This window comes from Ascaphus truei, chromosome 2 (genome assembly GCF_040206685.1).
Source record: "Ascaphus truei isolate aAscTru1 chromosome 2, aAscTru1.hap1, whole genome shotgun sequence".
Classification (NCBI taxonomy): Eukaryota; Metazoa; Chordata; class Amphibia; order Anura; family Ascaphidae; genus Ascaphus; species Ascaphus truei.
In genome coordinates, this window is record NC_134484.1 from 346,236,124 (window position 1) to 346,257,375 (window position 21,252).

At 47.3% G+C, this 21,252-nt stretch overlaps 1 protein-coding gene across 2 annotated transcripts in view; it reads right to left on the reverse strand.

Annotated features, from left to right (window-relative positions):
* Nucleotides 1-21,252, reverse strand: part of NPHP3 (nephrocystin 3) — a 71,996-nt gene that overhangs the window by 17,182 nt on the left and 33,562 nt on the right. For both annotated transcript variants that reach the window (XM_075586783.1, XM_075586784.1), the window contains exons 15-21: nucleotides 13,990-14,092; nucleotides 13,676-13,758; nucleotides 12,850-12,988; nucleotides 7,722-7,886; nucleotides 6,784-6,881; nucleotides 1,857-1,979; nucleotides 607-796 (exon numbers count right to left, since the gene is read on the reverse strand). In XM_075586783.1, the coding sequence (XP_075442898.1) occupies nucleotides 607-796; nucleotides 1,857-1,979; nucleotides 6,784-6,881; nucleotides 7,722-7,886; nucleotides 12,850-12,988; nucleotides 13,676-13,758; nucleotides 13,990-14,092 (901 nt within the window). The remainder of the gene's footprint in view (nucleotides 1-606; nucleotides 797-1,856; nucleotides 1,980-6,783; nucleotides 6,882-7,721; nucleotides 7,887-12,849; nucleotides 12,989-13,675; nucleotides 13,759-13,989; nucleotides 14,093-21,252) is intronic.

Genomic DNA, 21,252 nt, shown 5'->3' on the forward strand with positions numbered 1-21,252 from the left:
TTAATCTCAAATTCTTGAGTACAAACTACTGGAGCTTCAACAGTTCATCAATTATTACAATATTACTTCAATGGTACTGATGAAATAGCTGTATACATTTCAGGTGACGGTTACCAACATGCTACAGAGATGAATCTGCAGCACAAGTAACACAATGGCGTAGAGAGACCGTACAAGAATTCCGTTATTGTAGAGGAAACATATTTTGAGGATTACAAGTCAATATCAAGTCAATTACAAGTCATGGAGAAGGAGTGGCTCAGTGAGTAAAGACACTGATTGACACCGAGATTGCTGCAGGGGAGCCTGGTTCAATTCCCGGTGTCGGCTCCTTGTGACCTTGGGCAAGTCACTTTATCTCCCTGTGTCTCAGGCACCAAAAACATAGATTGTAAACTCTATGGGGCAGGGACATGTGCCTGCAAAATGTCTCTGTAAAGCGTTCCGTACCATTAGCAGCACTATACAAGAACATGCTATTATTATTATTAATATCTTTATATAAATGAGCCGTTGTCTTCAATAAACACTGGTTACCTGAGAGGGGTATCTCCTAACCATCGTGTAAAAATAACAATCATAAAATCAAACGAGAGGGCAAATGACCTGAGTAAGGAGGCCCAGATCTTTAAGAAATCGCCCCAATGTTTCATAAAGGTCCGCCAGACAGGTCATGCTCTCTTCTCCTTCGCAGCTCCTCTCATACTGTTTCAGAGCATCAAAATATTCAGCGGCCATTGAGATTTTGTCCTTCCCCACAAGTTGCCAGTAGCTGAGCAGTTCGGCGAAATGCCCCCTGAAATGCAAGTCCATGAGTTTGGGATTACCATGTGTGAGAGAGATTTTACTTGCTACCCAACGTACTTTCATTACGAGATAGGAATTGGTGGTTTTGTGCTTGCCTTTAAAAAGCCAGTGCACAGGCTGAATCTTATTACTGACCTCTGTATATGTTATTTCTCTGAGCCTCACGAATCAGAATTTGTGCCTTTGACACACCATCCTTATTCCCTGTGCCTCAGAAACCAGAATTATATAGTAATTAGTTAATTCTGTGGGACAGAGAACTACAAATTCTCTGTACAGTGCTGCACACACAAAATATGATATTAATACTATTAATGATGCGCCTTCCCTATTCTGACTGTTAACAATGCGATTACACACATCTGCACAGAGACCCAATTAAAAATTATAATTTTGGACCTAAGAATTTCAATATAAAAAAGTCTTCCTCCTTTGCTTCCAGGTCATGTGATACATCAACCAGCATGCAAATAAACTGATGGAACCCTACAAATCTGTCAACTGTTGCAGCAAAACCATTCTAAATGCCATATTACTGCAATGGCAATACTAGAAATGTAAAGAATCAGAATTCATGAGCCCATTCTTACTTTACCCCTTCAGATGTTTCATGCCTAGCCTATAGATGTGGCTCAGATAGCTTTTGAGTAGCCTTAACCTGCATCCACCTACTTTTGTAATGCTCCAAAAGCCCACACTTCATGGGGGAATCTGGGTCTACCTAGTTTCATTGATTGCTTGGGAAAGATGAAATACAACACTATGGTTTGTACATCATTACCTGGTTTATAGCAACACTGTTTTATCCTCCTTAAGGCCACGCTTATAGTGCCGGCGACGTTGCCCGAAAACAAATGCATTGCCGCCGCCGCCGCGTGCACTTATAGTAAGATAAAAATCAGCATTTTACTAGGCCTTACCTAACTAATAAGGGTACAATTAGGTAATGCTAGATCTCAAACTAGCAGAAGGCCTATTCAGAAGTGAAGGCACTAGTAAGGTATTGATATAATCCAGGCAATGCTAGAAGCCAGCACATACATACACACCTTTTGTAAAGGTTCTGTGATACAAAAAGGTTGATCAGGCATCTGTGCAGTTTCTGCTTTTCCCCTTGCTGCTGGAACAGCCAAGTGAGCTCGTCCGCACTTCTCCATGTCACTCTTTCTCGACTGCAAGTCAATGAAAATAAGGCGTTTATTTCAATACAGGTGGACCTTCTGCTGACATATGACAATGCAAGAGATTATTCAGAACAAAGGAAGGCGATGCAGACAAATTAGGAACACTGCACCATACAGCTCAACCCCGTTACAGCGCGATCCGCTACAACGCGGATCAGCTTTTAACGCGGTCTAAACGTGGCTCCTGATTTAAAAACACCTCAATTTTTTTTAAACGGGATCATGTAAGCACAAGGACTTACCGGCATCTGCATTTCTCTCCTCTCTGCGGTTCGCTCTCTCCTCTCCCTGCCATAGACTTTCGAGCGCAGATCAGGGTCACATGACACACACACAACCCCCTACACCACTCCGCAGAGAGGAGAGAAATGCAGATGCCGGTAAGTCCTCGCGCGGCAAAATTTACGCGATCCCGGTTATAACGCGGTCTCATTACGTGGACCCCAAGGACTGTGTTATAACGGGGTTCAGCTGTACTTATATTTGTATACTTATAATCAAGCACTTTTCTATGCAATACATTGTTAGAAAAATGTATGCCTTGGTAATAGTACGTCACTCCTACCAATGACTGCCATCTACTGCACTTATTCCCTCACCTGCTGTCGCTAAGTTTACCATCAAACCACTTAGATTGTAAGATCTCCAGGGCAGGGATTTCGTTTCCAATTGTCTGATCTTATTTGTTGCACTTTTTGTACTATAAATTCCCTGTATTGTATTGTCTCTCTTGTAAAGTGCTAAGGACAGCAGTGGGCGCTATATAAATAAAGATATACATACATTTACTGTGATCAAAATGACCCCCTATGTTGACATTACCAAATGACAAGTGAAGAAGCTCCTAGCAAATACAGGTAAACCCCGTTATAACGCGGTCCTTGGGGTCCACAACCCCAAGACCGCGAAAATTTCACCGGCTCGAGAGCCTCCTCATTACAGATTTAATTCTCCTCCATTTTGCCGCCTTACCAGTGCTCTCCTCTTCCTGCTGTCCTCGTGATCATATCTTTCTGCCCTGCTCATCTCTCTGCTCTCTTGCATTTTTTTCAAACATTCAATTCAATGCTTTATTGACTACCAGACACAGACACAGACACAATTAAACATTAATACATTAATACATTAATACATTAATACATTTTGTACAAAACACATGCAGGGATTGAACTCGGGACCTTCTGATAACAATGCCTTGCTTCTTACCTCTACACCATAGGCTTGGTGTGACAAGACATAACCTATAAATATATTTATCCTCGGTACATGTCAATGTTAAATCTTAAGTCTATTTCTAGATGTCTAATGGTGTACATGTCACGGTACATGTCAATGTTAAATCTTAAGTCTATTTCTAGATGTCTAATGGTGTAGAGGTAAGAAGCAAGGCATTGGTATCAGAAGGTCCCGAGTTCAATCACTGCATGTGTTTTGTACAAAATGTATTAATGTTTAATTGTGTCTGTGTCTGGTAGTCAATAAAGCATTGAATTGAATGTTTGAAGGAAAAAAAAAACGATGGCACGAGCAGAGAGATGAGCACAGAGATGAGCACGTGGACAGCAGGAAGATGAGAGAGATGAGAGAGATGAGAGAGATGAGAGAGATGAGAGAGATGAGAGAGATGAGAGAGATGAGAGAGATGAGAGAGATGAGAGAGATGAGAGAGATGAGAGAGATGAGAGAGATGAGAGAGATGAGCACGTGGACAGGACGGCTGGAAGAGGAGAGTGTAAGGCGGCAAAATGGAGGCTTTCAATTCGGGAGCCATGCTCAGACCGCGTTATAACCGATTCGCGTTATAACGGGTCGCGCTATAACGGGGTTTACCTGCATAAACAATTGCATAAAAAACTCCACTGATAAGGAAAGTGGCCATGAGTAGAATCATTCACGTATCATGTGTACAGTTTTGAATACCTTTAAGAATACTGTACTTACAGTATGCATTTCATATATTTATATATGTGCTCACAAGTGATCTTTTTATTTGCTATACGGTGGGGGTTTCTTGTCGCCTTTTTCAACCACCATAACTTAAAATGTGTGAATATATATATACACTGCAGTGAAAGTATTGCTGTGTGCTGGGTGATAATGGTGAAAGGCGGGTTTGCAGACCTGTCTAAGACATGCAAATGAGCATACAGTAATATTTCCATTTGATATATATAGATATATATAGATATATATATATACATATACACACATACACACACACACACACACACACACACACACACGTGTGTATATATATATATATATATATATACATATATATATATATATATATATAACTGTACAACAGTACAGGCAGTGCACTGCTTGTGAAGTGCATGTAGAAAAAAAGATGCGACGGTGGCTGGATCAAATGCAGTAAAAAATTACTTCTTTATTGAGGCACATGAACAAATAGGGTTCACATGACGCTGTAGAGGTACTCTTACGCATTTCGGGGTCCCCGCCCTTTGTCAAAGAATAGTCATGATTTATTTAACAAAAATAAAGTCAAAATGGAGAAACCATGTGTGGAAAACTAAGTACACCTTTACTGCTTCCATAGGAATTAAGATACTAAGTAGCAGACGGGTGCTGCTAATCAAATGCCCTTGACTAGTTGATCATCAGCAAGTGTGACCACCTCTATAAAAGCCGAAGTTTTAGCAGTTTGCTGGTCTGGAGCATTCAGGTGTGTGTTAACACAATGCCAAGGAGGAAAGACATCAGCAATGATCTTAGAGAAGCAATTGTTGCTGCCCATCAATCTGGGAATGGTTATAAGGCCATTTCCAAACAATGTAAAGTCCATCATTCTACAGTGAGAAAGATTATTCAAAAGTGGAAAACATTCAAGACAATTGCTAATCTTCCCAGGAGTGGACGTCCCAGCAAATTCACCCCAAGGTCAGACCGTGCAATGCTCAGAGAAATTGCAACAACAAAAACCCCAGGAGTTACATCTCAGACTCTACAGGCCTCAGTTAGCATGTTAAATGTTAAAGTTCATGACAGTACAATTAGAAAAAGACTGAAAAAGTATGGTTTGTTGTGAAGGGTTGCCAGGACAAAGCCTCTTCTCTCTAAAAAGAACATGGCAGCACGGCTTAGGTTTGAAAAGTTGCATCTGAACAAACCACAAGACTTCTGGAATAATGTCCTTTGGACAGACGAGACCAAAGTGGAGATGTTTGGCCATAATGCACAACGCCATGTTTGGTGATAACCAAACACAGCATATCAGCACAAACACCTCATTCCAACTGTCAAGCACAGTGGTGGAGGGGTGATGATTTGGGCTTGTTTTGCAGCCACAGGACCTGGGAACCTTGCAGTCATTGAGACGACCATGAGCTCCTCTGTATACCAAAGTATTCTAGAGTCAAATGTGAGGCCATCTGTCTGACAGCTAAAGCTTGGCCGAAATTGGGTCATGCAAAAGGACAATGATCCCAAGCACACCAGCAAATCTACAACAGAGTGGCTGAAAAAGAAAAGAATCAAGGTGTTGCAATGGCCAAGTCAAAGTCCAGATCTCAACCCGATTGAAATGCTGTGGCTGGACCTTAAGAGAGCTGTGCATAAACAAATGCCCACAAACCTTAATGAACTGAAGCAACGTTGTAAAGAAGAGTGGGCCAAAATTCCTCCACAATGATGTGAGAGACTTATAAAGTCATACAGAAAACGATTACTTCAAGTTATTGCTGCTAAAGGTGGTTCTACAAGCTATTGAATCATAAGGTGTACTTAGTTTTTCACACATGGCTTCTCCATTTTGGCTTTATTTCTGTTAAATAAATCATGACACTGTGTAATATGTAATGTGTTGTTGTTCATCTGAGGTAGTATTTACCTAATTTTAAGACCTGCTAAGGAACAGATGATTGATATTATGTCCTGATATGTAAAACCATAGAATTCAAAGAGGGTGTACTTTCTTTTTCACACAACTGTATATGGAAAGAGAGAACCCTTCCCACTGCCGCACGTAAAATAAAGAGCCCAGATTCTTATTTTTTTTGTTTATATTTATGGCAGACTCTTCACAATGTTTTGGGTGATCTACCCCCTCCATCAGGTCAAATAAAGTCCTTTTATTTTACCTGATGAAGGAGTTAAACCCTGGAAACACTGTGTAGCTAGAGTCTCTGCAATAAATATAAACTAAGAAGATAAGAATCTGGGCTCTATATTCTGTGTGTGGCGGTGCAGAGGATTCTCTTTAGGTGATTAACCCCAGCGGGTGTGGGATCCCTGCTCATCTCTCCAGATCTGCTCCTGTGAAGGACAGAAAAGTCAGAAGACATTGCAATTTTCAAGTGACTGCATATGAGGATTTCCTCTTTCTTATGTATTTACGTATGTATGTATGTATTTACGTATCTATGTATGTATGTATGCATGTATGTACGTACGCATGTCCATGTTCTTTTATGTTACTTCTAACTATTATGTTTTCCTTTCCCGAGAAAATAATGTATCCCATAGGTTTCATATCCTGCTCTCCAATGGCAAATACAGAATGCATAGGCCCAAGCATTCCACCTTTGATGCGTACAAATATCCAAGCATGTCTTTCTTCTATGGCCACTGGTAAAATGAGCCATGTATGAAAAAGATACGTCTCGTTTTTTAAAAGATTGACCACGCAAGGACACAAAATAATGATGTAACACATCAGGGTATTGCTGATACAATAAAGAAACACATCAGGGTATTGCTCTTTTAATAAACCCACATCAATATACTTTTAAGGGTAGCTTAGAGAGAACAGGTTCTTTACGTACTGTACCTTAACTGTGAGGTGAAGTATTGTATGAGTTTCTCTCTGTACTCAGAAACAATATTTTGTCGTCCGTGCATATACTCCAGTCTCACTGCTTCCCAGGCCTGGAGATAAAGTCTAGCATAAGACACATGCATTCGTGACTTAGACACATAGCTACACACAAGACCACCTTGACTGGGTACTAAAACAAGGTGAGATAGTCTGCCCCTCTATTGATCCCCTGCAGTCCCACATAGGTACGATCATTATTTTGATCGCAGATTTCATTATAATATCCTCCAGATTTTTCTAATTGGGGAATGGATCTATATTTGCTGCTGCTGTTGTGATTTGTAATTGTTGAGAGGCTGTTCTCCTTCCGTGAAAATATTTCAGAATTGACTGGTTAAACAAAATATTAAAAACAGCAATCCAAGTTGTATTGCTTGTGTTTTTTGTTTTTGTTTTGTTTGTTTGTTATAGGATTAAAGCAGGGGGTTCCAGAGCAGAACTCCATTCATTTCAGCTCCGGGACCCCCTGCTTCCAGAGATACTTACCTCCATAGGGGATGCCAATATTTCTGGGAAATTTAAATGTCCCGGTCACGCGGGCCAATAGGAAGACGCACCGGATGACATCATGATATATTATTGGCCCACGTGACATTTTAAACGCCGCCATTATGTTAGGCACACAAGTTCCCTGGCTGCAGAGATAACAGCACGCCCACAGAGATAAGTATTTCTGGAAAAAGGGGGTCCACGGAGCTGAAATTAATTTGGTTCAGCTCCAGAGAACCCCTGCTTCAATCCTATAACAAAAACATGCAATGGGACCTAGACTGCCGCTTGAAACTATTATGATTTTCTCGTTCTAAACCGTCCAACACAAAAAGTAAAAAGGCGACCCTGAGAATAGTTCATAATTAAGTAAAACACTCAAATGAATCATACTACTGTACCTGTAGGTGCTGAAACTGAAGCAGCCCGCAGCTGTATCTTAGCAATACCATCTTGTGCAGTTGATAAACCAAGAAAGTTAGGATTGGCCATGTCAGCCCAGGGGAGAGTTCCCTCAGTTCACATTCGCTTACCCCATTGTGGCTTACACTGATCAGGCAGAGAATCTGTAGGGCAGACACTTTGCATTACAATTGCAGAACAACTGCTCAAAACCTTTAACCACCTGATGGCTGGAGAGAGTTGCAACGTAATGCATACAGTATTTTAAAACAGCAATACAGGTTGTTTTTTTTATTATTTAATAACAGGATAGGGTGTGTTCATTTCACCTTCGGGGGGGCCCCTGCTTCCAGAGATGCTCCGTATGTTGTGCTGCTGGTATCTCTGAGGAGCCAATAGGAATCTGCACCGGATGATGTCACGGCTTCCTATAGGCCCGTGCGACGCGGGACATTTAACCCCGCCATTTCGTTAGTCACGCACTTCCCTGGCTGCAGGAGATACCGGCGGAGGTCGGCATCTCTGGAAGCAGGGGGTCCCCAGACCTGACATTAACACAGTTCAGTTCCGGAGACCCTCTTCTTCAATCCTGTAATAAAAAAAAACAATAATTGAAACCTGTATTGCTGTTTTAACACCAAGAAATTAATGACAGCAAAGAAAGTGAGTCCATTACAGGTGTGATCCATCTAAACCATACTTAAGGAAGAGAGAGAAAAGCGATGTTCTTTTAAAAATACACAGGACTCGTTTTTTATTTGAAAATATAAATATATCTAAGTGAAGTGATTAGGAAGCAAATTGGAGGATGCAGTAAACCTTATTCCCCATGTCCACACATGATACAAACACATATGTCTAGAGCAGGGCTGCACAACACGCGGCCCGCCTGGCCTCTCTGTGTGGCCCTCGATGAGATTTAAAAAAAAAAAAAAAACTTTGAAAAAAATTTTTTTTTGAAAAAAAAAAAAAACTTTGAAAAAAAAAAAACTTTGAAAAAAAAATGGCGCCAATTCCCTGCGGTCCCGGCGCGCATGCGCTAGGCCCGCTCCGTCCCCCCCCCCCCTTCCCTGCTCCCAACGTGGGCCGGAGGGGGAAGCAACACGCAGCTCCTCTGCGGGCCCGCTCCCCTCCCCCTTCCCTGCTCCCAACTCGGGGCGGAAGGGGAAGCAACATGCAGCTCCTCTGCGGGCCCGCTCCCCTCCCCCTTCCCTGCTCCCAACGTGGGCCGGAGGGGGAAGCAACACGCAGCTCCTCTGCGGGCCCGCTCCCCTCCCCCTTCCCTGCTCCCAACTCGGGGCGGAAGGGGAAGCAACATGCAGCTCCTCTGCGGGCCCGCTCCCCTCCCCCTTCCCTGCTCCCAACGCGGGGCGGAAGGGGAAGCAACATGCAGCTCCTCTGCGTGCCCGCTCCCCTCCCCCTTCCCTGCTCCCAACTCGGGGCGGAAGGGGAAGCAACATGCAGCTCCTCTGCGGGCCCGCTCCCCTCCCCCTTCCCTGCTCCCAACGCGGGGCGGAAGGGGAAGCAACATGCAGCTCCTCTGCGGGCCCGCTCCCCCCCCCCTGCTCCCAACGTGGGCCGGAGGGGGAAGTAATAATTAAATAATTCAGCTCCTTCAGCGGCCTGCTTCTCACCGCTTCCCTCCGCGGCCAGCTTCTCGCGTCCCCCACGAGCCCTCCTCCCCCCCCTTCCCCCAACCCGCGCCCCCAAGCCCACCTCCCGTCCCAGGCAGCTGCCGCAGGGATATCGGGGGCAGGAGGAGCAAGCGTCCGGCGGCAACCTGCACCCACCCGGGTCAAGGTAAGTCACTGTCACTGTTAGTCACTGTCACCCAAGTCACTGTCACCCAAGTCACTGTCACCCACCCACCCAGTCACTGTCAAGTCACTGTCACCCACCCAGTCACTGTCACCTACCCACCCACTGTCACCCACCCACCCAGTCACTGTCACCCAGTCACTGTCAAGTCACTGTCACCCACCCACCCACCCAGTCACTGTCACCCAGTCACTGTCAAGTCACTGTCACCCACCCAGTCACTGTCACCCACCCAGTCACTGTCACCCACCCAGTCACTGTCACCCAGTCACTGTCACCCACCCACCCAGTCACTGTCACCCACCCACTGTCAGTGTCACTGTCACCCACCCACCCAGTCACCCACCCACCCAGTCACTGTCCCACCCTGTCACTGTGTCCCACCCTGTCACTGTGTCCCACCCAGTCACTGTGTCCCACCCCGTCACTGTCACCCACCCCGTCACTGTCACCCACCCAGTCACTGTCACCCACCCAGTCACTGTCACCCACCCAGTCACTGTCACCCACCCAGTCACTGTCACCCACCTATCCACCCAGTCACTGTCACCCACCCAGTCACTGCCACCCACCCTGTCACTATCACCCACCCACCCAGTCACTGTCAAGTCACTGTCACCCACCCAGTCACTGTCACCCACCCACCCAGTCACTGTCACCCAGTCACTGTCAAGTCACTGTCACCCACCCACCCAGTCACTGTCAAGGTCACTGTCACCCACCCAGTCACTGTCACCCACCCAGTCACTGTCACCCTGTCACCCAGTCACTGTCACCCACCCACCCAGTCACTGTCACCCACCCACCCAGTCACTGTCAGTGTCACTGTCACCCACCCACCCAGTCACCCACCCAGTCACTGTGTCCCACCCAGTCACTGTGTCCCACCCAGTCACTGTGTCCCACCCAGTCACTCTTCCCACCCAGTCACTGTGTCCCACCCCGTCACTGTCACCCACCCAGTCACTGTCACCCACCAAGTCACTGTCACCCACCCACCCAGTCACTGTCATAGTCACTGTCACCCACCCAGTCACTGTCACCCACCCAGTCACTGTCACCCACCCAGTCACTGTCACCCACCCAGTCACTGTCACCTACCCAGTCACTGTCACCCACCCAGTCACTGTCACCCACCTATCCACCCAGTCACTGTCACCCACCCAGTCACTGTCACCCACCCAGTCACTGTCACCCACCCAGTCACTGTCACCCACCCAGTCACTGTCACCCACCTATCCACCCAGTCACTGTCACCCACCCAGTCACTGCCACCCACCCTGTCACTATCACCCACCCACCCAGTCACTGTCAAGTCACTGTCACCCACCCAGTCACTGTCACCCACCCACCCAGTCACTGTCACCCAGTCACTGTCAAGTCACTGTCACCCACCCACCCAGTCACTGTCAAGGTCACTGTCACCCACCCAGTCACTGTCACCCACCCAGTCACTGTCACCCTGTCACCCAGTCACTGTCACCCACCCACCCAGTCACTGTCACCCACCCACCCAGTCACTGTCAGTGTCACTGTCACCCACCCACCCAGTCACCCACCCAGTCACTGTGTCCCACCCAGTCACTGTGTCCCACCCAGTCACTGTGTCCCACCCAGTCACTCTTCCCACCCAGTCACTGTGTCCCACCCCGTCACTGTCACCCACCCAGTCACTGTCACCCACCAAGTCACTGTCACCCACCCACCCAGTCACTGTCATAGTCACTGTCACCCACCCAGTCACTGTCACCCACCCAGTCACTGTCACCCACCCAGTCACTGTCACCCACCCAGTCACTGTCACCTACCCAGTCACTGTCACCCACCCAGTCACTGTCACCCACCTATCCACCCAGTCACTGTCACCCACCCAGTCACTGTCACCCACCTATCCACCCAGTCACTGTCACCCACCCAGTCACTGTCACCCACCCAGTCACTGTCACCCACCCAGTCACTGTCACCCACCCAGTCACTGTGTCCCACCCAGTCACTGTCACCCAGTCACTGTCACCCACCCAAGGGGGAGATTGATGTGAGGTGCAAGGGGGGGAGAGGGATGTGAGGTGCAAGGGGGGGAGAGGGATGTGAGGTGCAAGGGGGGGAGAGGGATGTGAGGTGCAAGGGGGGGAGAGTGATGTGAGGTGCAAGGGGGGGGAGAGGGATGTGAGGTGCAAGGGGGAGAGGGATGTGAGGTTCAGGGGGGAGAGGGATGTGAGGTTCAGGGGGGAGAGGGATGTGAGGTTCAAGGGGGGAGAGGGATGTGAGGTGCAAGGGGGGAGAGGGATGTGAGGTGCAAGGGGGGAGAGGGATGTGAGGTTCAGGGGGGGAGAGGGATGTGAGGTGCAAGTGGGGAGAGGGATGTGAGGTGCAAGGGGGGAGAGGGATGTGAGGTGCAAGGGGGGAGAGGGATGTGAGGTGCAAGGGGGGAGAGGGATGTGAGGTGCAAGGGGGCAGAGGGATGTGAGCTGCAGGGGGGAGGGATGTGAGGTGCAAGGGGGCAGAGGGATGTGAGGTGCAAGGGGGGAGAGGGATGTGAGGTTCAGGGGGGGAGAGGGATGTGAGGTGCAAGTGGGGAGAGGGATGTGAGGTGCAAGGGGGGAGAGGGATGTGAGGTGCAAGGGGGGAGAGGGATGTGAGGTGCAAGGGGGGAGAGGGATGTGAGGTGCAAGGGGGGAGAGGGATGTGAGGTGCAAGGGGGCAGAGGGATGTGAGCTGCAGGGGGGAGGGATGTGAGGTGCAAGGGGGCAGAGGGATGTGAGGTGCAAGGGGGCAGAGGGATGTGAGCTGCAGGGGGGAGGGATGTGAGCTGCAGGGGGGAGGGATGTGAGCTGCAGGGGGTGGTGGGATGTGTGTGGGGTGTAGGGGGGTATTGTGTGTTTGATGTGGAGGGGGGTATTGTGTGTTTGATGTGGAGGGGTGTATTGTGTGTGGGTGAGGGGGAGAGATGGGGGTATGAGAGATAGATGGGGAGTATCGCAATGGTTGATAGTGTTGGGTTCTGGGGGAGATATGAGGATGATGATGGGTGCTGGAGGAGAGATGATGATGATGATGATGATGATGATTATTTTACCCGTGCGGCCCAATTTATTTTTCCTTGGAGCAGTTCGGCCCTTCGCACTTTACGAGTTGTGCAGGCCTGGTCTAGAGTGTGACAGGTTTTTTTTTTTTTAAAGGAGTCCCCATGCATCAACATGCATAAGGAATCAATGCCGGGACACTCAGCTGAAACCTGGAACCAGTCTGACTTCCTTCAGCTGCTCCCTCCTGTGTGATGTCACTGATTACTTACACAAGGGTTCTTACCTCCCTCATGAGGTCCTTGTCTGTCTCAGTTGGCATGAACTCCTGCACAGAGCGCAGTGCAAGCCTGTATAGTGACACTGTATCCTGACACTGGAGGCAAAGCTGTAAAACATCACCGATGCTTCCCCTGCTCCCAGCCCTGCACAGAACCAAAGTTACATTTAAACGGGCAGTCCTTCCTAGGGCGACACTTAACGGAGATAGTAGCAAGTTTAATAGGTTAAATGTAGCTGGTTGACATCTTTAACAGAATTGAAGTACATTTGGGTGGGGAGGGGGTGGAGGGGTGTTACAATCTTTATTTAATGTGTTTTGATGATCAGACTGTTTGGCAGTCTTCAAAGCTCTGTTCTTCATCTTGAACAGGTGAATATAAGTAGCTGACATGCTTCAATTTTACCGACTCAGAGAAATGGGAAACATTAATTGTTTACAGGATGCAAATAAGTAAAACAGTTACGCAAAGTGGAATCTTACCTTTCTAAGGAAGCTAATTAAACTGATTGTTTAAAAAAAAATGTTTCAACCTCTTACATGGGACTGATCCTATAATGGCAGATTTCACGTTTGCCCAATAACGTCTATAAACCCTTTTCTTCTGTAATGTACACAACACAGTATACAGTCATGCTGCTCTCATTCACACTATTCCAAGGTGCAACCTCACAGGAAGGAATATTAATCAACCACTAAGACGGACAACACTGTGTAAAGTTCTGGAAGTTCGTGTTCTTTCCGGCTGCCATGGAGGGAAATTGCAGTAAAAGAACTAGAGGTTTTTGGAACGCTGCTTCACAACGGGTCCCAAGCTGGTTTTAACACTTACCAAGTGATGATTTTCGAGAGCAGAGTTACATATAAGGCATTGCAGGTTGTGGCAGAACGACAATGTCTCTCCAGCTTCTTCTCCTGAAACAGGAGATCGGGAAACAAAATCAGCAAACGTATAGAAGCAAAAGAAAATATATATTGTGTAAACCAACACCCTCCATTAAGATATTAATGTCGTTATCTAACTTGCATTAAAACTACATATACATGGTTCTTAACAACTCTATATGACAACCAATCCCAGTACTCCAGTGTAGGCTATAACACTCACCTATGAAGTGGTTCAGCTGCAAATGTACTGTAACCTACCTGTTCTGTGGTCAAAATGATGTTCAACCTGCTGCATTCTACACTGATGAGGGACTGCACATCCTTTGCATTCAGTGGATCCAGGTGAAGAGTTGGCCACAACCTGTTGATGAGGACATGCTGTAAAATAAGCTGTGACCATTCTCATCTTGAGCTGAGATGAGGAGAACAAGCACTAAATCCAGAGGTCCGATTAATCCTTTCTATCTACAGCAGCAGAAATGACATGGGCAGCCAGATACACAGAGGTGCACATTACACAACAAGGAGCAGTGTCAGCCGGAAGTAGCTCTATTCTGCACAAATTCTTATACATAAAGTAATGACAAAGCTTTGTTAAAATGCAATGCTTTCAATGATCACATTTCCAGGTGGCATGTTATAGGGGAAAAAAAAAATCCAAGTCCCATATTTATAAAAAGTCAACAAAACATTATCATACAAAAAGCACACAGTGCTGTACTGTATATAGGGATTTTCAGGCACACGTACATACCACACAGTTCATACAATCTAATGTGTTGGGTTCCTGCGGCACAGAAAGATTAAGGGCCTCATTCAGAAAGCCTCGATAAGGCCCTTATCGAGCACTTATCGACCAAAATGGCTACTCGTATTCAGCAAGCCTCGATAAGTGCTCGATAACGGCCTGTATCGACGCAAAATCTTATGATCAAAAGAAAATCGCCAATTGAGCGGCGATCAGCCGCTTATCGACCATTTTCGGAAGGATCATAAACTCGCGCGATTCTAGTACCCGCGAGTCGGCTGTCGCCGCCCTAAAAGGCGATCTTCTCCCCAAATCCAATTCACCTCAAAATTTAGGTAAATTGGTGGGGAGATGCCTCGATGAGCTGCGATGTGTCGGGATTTAGAAAAAATCAGACCCTTTTCCTGCCTCGGATTGATGCCGGGGGTCTCCGGAGCTGATAGCCATTAATATAAGCACCGGAGCCCCCCAGCATGCATCCGATGCAGGAAAAATGCATTTACAGCAACTTCATTACCTTAGCGGCTAACCACTAAGGCAATGAAGGGGTTAAACACCCATGCCAGGCTTACTGTGGCTAGCGAGGGTTGGTGAAGGGGGAATTTGGCCCTTAGTGGCTGTTTAGGCCTTGCGGGGGGGGTGCGGGGGACTTAACCCCTCCATTACCTTAGCGGGTAATACCGCTAAGGTAATAAAGGGGTTAACCCAACCACTACCCACCCGCAAGGTCTAGACACCTATCCTTAGGGCTAATACCCCCTTCACCCATTCGTGAGGCCTAAGCACCCACCCCGGACTGACTATACCCACCCTGTACCCATTGAGTAGTATAGTGGTACATCATACCCATATAATAATAATATGGGCATGATAAGCCTCTATATCACTCAATGGGCACCCTAATTACAATACATTAATACACAAGACACACAATAATAAAACATAACTAAACTCCAAAAAACCACACTTCACTAAATAAAAACAGTAGCCAGCTAATCCAATCAATACAAGCAATAACAACATCAACAATTAATTAATTAAACCATTAACCAATCAAAACAATTAATTACTAAAACAACTCCGAATTATTTTATAAAGTAACCAATCCAACCACATTATTACTAAACCAACTCAAAATTAATAGTAACACTAACCAATCAAATCAATTAATTACTACTACATTCATGAATTAATGTAAACATTAAAATACAAAGAAATAAATTCAAACAATATCTGAAATAACCATAAAACGCATTAGCTAACATAATACAACATTAACTAAAAACGAACACCAATCGCAAACATTGTATTACCATTAAGCAGGAAAAAAAACAAACAATGACATCCACATAAGAAACTGAAATTAAAAAAACCAACAGCAATACAAAGCCACAAATGCCCCCCAAATATTGTCATAATAATGTATGAATCTGTACCCTAAAGTGGTACAGATTAATATATTATCTGTCAATGTGCCTCCCCCCAAAAAAAACAAAAAACACATCCAATGAAAAAACCTGTAAAAAGAGACATTTACAAACATTCAATATATTACTTACCATTGGAAGCGGTGGCCCTCCGAGTCCCGGGGAAACAGGAAGCTCACGTACCTTGGAGGCCTCCAACAGCAACCGATGCCATCCGCCATGAAGATCCGGATCAGGTACCCAAATCCTCTTTTTTCTTTCTTTAATCACCTTCTTCTATCTTCATCTGTCACCATTTCTTGATCTTTATCTTCTATCTTCTATCTTCATCTGTCAATCCAAAAAGCCACATGGTAAATCCCAACTGTTGTTGTCTCGTCGTCTTCTTGGGCTCAAATGAGGCGTCACGGCCTTAAATAGGGCTTGTGACGTCACATTTAGCCTCAAAATGGTTAACAGCCACCTGATTGGCTGTTAAAACCATGTTCCGACTTTAATTAATTTTTTTTTTAAATGACGTCACTTAAAGGGAATGATGCCAGCCAATCAGAATGGCTGTGCTTCATTTGCCTTTAAGATGACGTCACTAAATCCAACATGGCCGGCGTCACATGGTATTTCAGCCAATCAGAGTGTGAAATTGGTTTCCACGATCTGATTGGCTGAAATACCATGTGACGCCGGCCATCTTTAAGTGGCGTCATTTAAAAAACAATTAATTAAAGTCGGAACATGGTTTTAACAGCCAATCACACTCTGATTGGCTGAAATACCATGTGACGCTTTTTGGATTGACAGATGGAGATAGAAGATAAAGAAGATCAAGAAATGGTGACAGATGAAGATAGAAGAAGGTGATTAAAGAAAGAAAAAAGAAGATTTGGGTACCTGATCCGGATCTTCATGGCGGATGGCATCGGATGCTGTTGGAGGGCTTCAAGGTACGTGAGCTTCCTGTTACCCCGGGAGTCGGAGGGCCACCGCTTCTAGTGGTAAGTAATATATTGAATGTTTGTAAATGTCTCTTTTTACAGGTTTTTTCATTGGATGTGTTTTTTCTTTTTTGGGGTGGGAGGCACATTGACTGATAATATATTAATCTGTACCACTTTAGGGTACAGATTAATACATTATTATGACAATATTTGGGGGGCATTTGTGGCTTGGTATTGCTGTTGGTTTTTTTAATTTCAGTTTCTTATGTGGATTATCATTGTTTGTTTTTTTTCCTGCTTAATGGTAATACAATGTTTGCGATTGGTGTTCGTTTTTAGTTAATGTTGTATTATGTTAGTGTAACGGGTTTATCCCCCCCCCCCCCATCTCACATTGGCCCGGGTACTTTAAGAACCTTCTCCATTACGTGTGTGTGGTGGTGCACCTGTAGGCAACAGAACTCCTGAGTCTCCCGCTTGATGTTAATAGGGGATTTTCAACAGAACAGGTAGCTGAGGTAGTGGAGGCGAGTTCAACTTACATCATGTGCAGCGCCTCCACCTCATCAGGGTCTATGCTTCCGCAGGGAGATGGTCCTGGTGAGGAACTCCTTCTTGGTGGAGCCATCCACTGTGGAGTAATTTCACAATCACCCAGTGGGGGTATCGTTAACAAGGTCATCTTTATTGTAGACGGTGATGTAGCAGACTGCCCCATGCAGCTGCCGGCTCTAGCCGCACATCTCTCCGTGCTGTCCCTTCGTCAGGTACGCCCTCCCAAATTGAAGTGGGATCCCCTCTTCTCCTAGAGAGATCCTCTCTGTGCCAGGTCCCTGGACAGAGTGGCTTAGACAGGCTGATTGGTCAACCTGGACCGCTAGTTACGTCACTAGGGTCACAAAGTGTTCCTACAATCCCTTATGCAGGACAATACAACTTCCTAACAGCTTTCCACTGCTGCTAGAACACACTATAACTAACTATGTTGTGCCTTATATACTTCAGGAGGCAGGCGCATCCCTGATGTCACTATCCAGGGACTCAGAGCATACAGCCACTCCCCTCCATACATAGGGCACCTCACCATTGGATGAGGGAAAACCTCCATAACTACTGCTGGCATACCTGTTCTTACCAGGACTTACTGCCAACAGAGGGGAAAGCAATATACCATTATTATGCATGGCTATATACTCCCCCTGGTGAATCCCCACCGTCCCGGCTGGGTCCTAAATTTGGTGTACCTTGCTCCAGGAAACACTGAAAAAGAACACACAAACTTAGCGTTAAACATTATCACTTCACATAATAATGACGGAACATCCGCTCACTGACCAGCAGTAAGCAGCAAAGAATAAAGGCAGACCACTCGTTGACGGACCTAATAGTAGTGTCGAGGGTCTGGTTTCTTCACCTCTCGCCCCGCTGCATCATGAACGGTTATACTATACTCTCGTGGCAATCCCCGCTCATTACAGTATACCACCTTGTGCATATACACGCTGCGCCCTATCTTCCAGACCCGCATGAGTTGGGAGACTCTCTGCTCAGCCTGGACTCCCGTAATGGCTCCTCCCTTATTAACAATATAGTACTCAATATCATTACGAAGCCACCTTTCTCTATTGTCCTCTATTTCCCTCATTAAAGGTTCAGGGACATAGGGGTATTCGAGCCCATGTGACCTCTTATACTTGGCTGCAATAGCCCGTTCAGCTCGGCAAGTCCTGGTCAATTGAGTTTGCCCAGCCTTCCCCGGCAACACCCATGACAGGGGCTCATCTAACTCCACCGGATCATCTAACCCTTCTGATCCTTTTGGGGTAATAAGACCCCCTTGTATTCGGTCCCATCTTACCCTTAGCGCTCTAAGGTATGCCTCATCGTCGAAATCTCCAGGAGCCCACCAGTGATCAACCACCCCCTCCCTTTCTAGAAGAAAATGGGTGCGGTCAAGCCAGGCGACATAACCTTCATATAACGGTGCCCACCACCTAGTTTCCCGTACTTCCTCGGAGTTAGGTTCTAGTGGCTCCTCCTCATCATCAGGCCCACCCGAGGATACCCCTGCAGTACCCTCAGATTACATAACCCTTTCCTTGCGCTGCGACCAGTGTCCACACGGCAGGCTCAGCACACTATGTGTTTCACTAACTATCAACCCTCGTCTCGAAATCCTCCCTCCACCCTCCGATCCATCGTCCGAAGTTCCCCAGTCCAGGCTTCCAGTCCGTTCGATGGTAGGACCCCGGGAATCCCCTGACATACCCAGACTAGAGGTAGACCCAAAGGAACAGGTGACAGGGACAGGGGTTTGAACTAGGGCCTTGGGGCTAACTTTGGGGATGAACGGGGTTGGGGGACGGGACTGGATGGTAGGTTCCGGCAGGGTCACGGCCTGCTCCTCCGCAACAACTGACTCACGTTCGCCACAATGTTCGCTCTGTCCTTCGGTAGTGGGTCCTCTCGTTCTCCGATTCGAGCGCCCACTCCGGCGGCTGTCCGTAGGGGATCGACTCCCACTGCTCGATCGTAGAGGCGCAATCGCCTCCCACTCGACACCGCTCAGGTCGTCCGGAACTGCCTTGGGATCCGCACGTGCTGCGACGCCATCTTGGGTTGGGTCCCCAAGTGAGACCTCTTCCTCCACGAGGATATCCGGCAACGCCCTTCTGCTGCGCGGTCCAGCTTGACCCTGGTTCTGCTCTTCGCTCACCTCCACTCCCGGAATCTGCAGTGGGCACGGGGTTATCCTACTGCTCCGCAGGGTCGGGGTAGATCGACCTCCTTCCGACCCGCTAGTCACCACGGCAGTGGGACTCCGGCGATTGGGTTGTCGCGGCACTGGAGACACTCGGCTCTGTGTCTCCACACCACGAGGAATGGCATCTCGCCACGGGATACCAGTAGCCTGGTACTCCTCTAACAAGTCCTGTGCCTCTGCCAGCCTGGCGCACTCCTCATCCGAGGACTCCAATTTACAGTCTGGTCGGGGTATTTCGGTAGGGGACCGTTTATGGGCTCCTTTTCGGTCACCTCTACGATGATTTGGTCTCTCCTGTCTGAGAACCCGGCCGGGTTCCGGCTCAGCGGGATCTGCACTCTCCCTCCACAAGGCACCCGGAAGCTCCGCTGCCAACGTCGGAGTAGGATGTCTCATCCCTACAGCTTGTACTGGCACAAAAGTCGTCATGGGCCACATGTACTGCAGGCTACAGTGAGGGCATCGAGCCTCACTGCCTACGGCTCCACCAGGCAGTCTGCACTGCAGGCAGAGACAGACCACTGTCTCCACACCTTCTACTCGAATAATCAGGAAGCCTCCTGGAGCCGAGTAGGGGTGGGTTGATATTAAGGGACTCTGTTCCACTTTCTCCGCTTGTTCAGCCATGGTCACCAACGAGAGCACTCGTCCTAGTGGTCTGTAGTGATCAATGGCTCTTCGCAACTGAAGTGCAGGGGATAGTTGAGCTGTCCTTCCCCCCACTTCCTCCATCAGCATCCGGTGGAACTTTAGACCACTCCCCCTGGTTGAAACTAGGGGGATGTCTCGCCGCTTTGTAGGCTGACCCAGCACAGGGGCTGAGTGAGTCATAGTCCATGAGGGCGCGGCTCCAGCTTTCGCGCCAAACTCCCCAACTGGGTGGAGTTTTCTCGTTGCCGCCAATCCTGGCCAACAATTTGCAAACTGCAGAGTTGCAAGGCTTTCTGCAGCTGGCCCACGCGATGTCCCGGGAACGCGGGAATCGCCATTTTGGTAAGCACTGTCCCTTTTTGTATTTGAGGTAGCGTCTGGCTGTTTGTTAATTGGTGTGTAACAAAGTCCATTTCGTTCCTCCCATCTCGCAAGGCTGTCGTCCTCACTATTCTCAGGGGTATCATCCCGAGAACATAGGCATGACAAACACGGCGCAGCCACGGCTTTCACGCCATTCCACAGCAAACACACAAGAGTCTCTCCTGTAGCTTGTTCTCCTTCCTCTTCCCGGCATCCTGGACCTTCTGCTCTTTGCAGATCCTCCATTCCGACGGTCGCTTCTTGCTCACAGTATACTGGATTATTGTACATGGAGCTCCGCTCTGCGGGGCAGCTACCACATCCGTACAATAAACATGCCTTGTGCACCACCTCGTGTACCTAACATATGTCTAACTCGTGTTTGCACTACCTCAGGCTAGGCTCACTCTCTCGGTGTCTACTGTATCTCCTTCCTCCCAGTCTGTGCTCCCTTCGGTAAGTGATCTGGAATGGCTAGAGTACTCTGGGCTCCCATGCAGTACTTGGGCGTCTACCTCTCTTAGTCAGCCTAGTGCAGACCCTCTCCAGGACACCTGGCCTAGTTAACAAGCTCTCCCTTCTGGCGTCATACCCCTAGCGCGACCTCAAGGTCACTCGAACAGCTATAGCCCT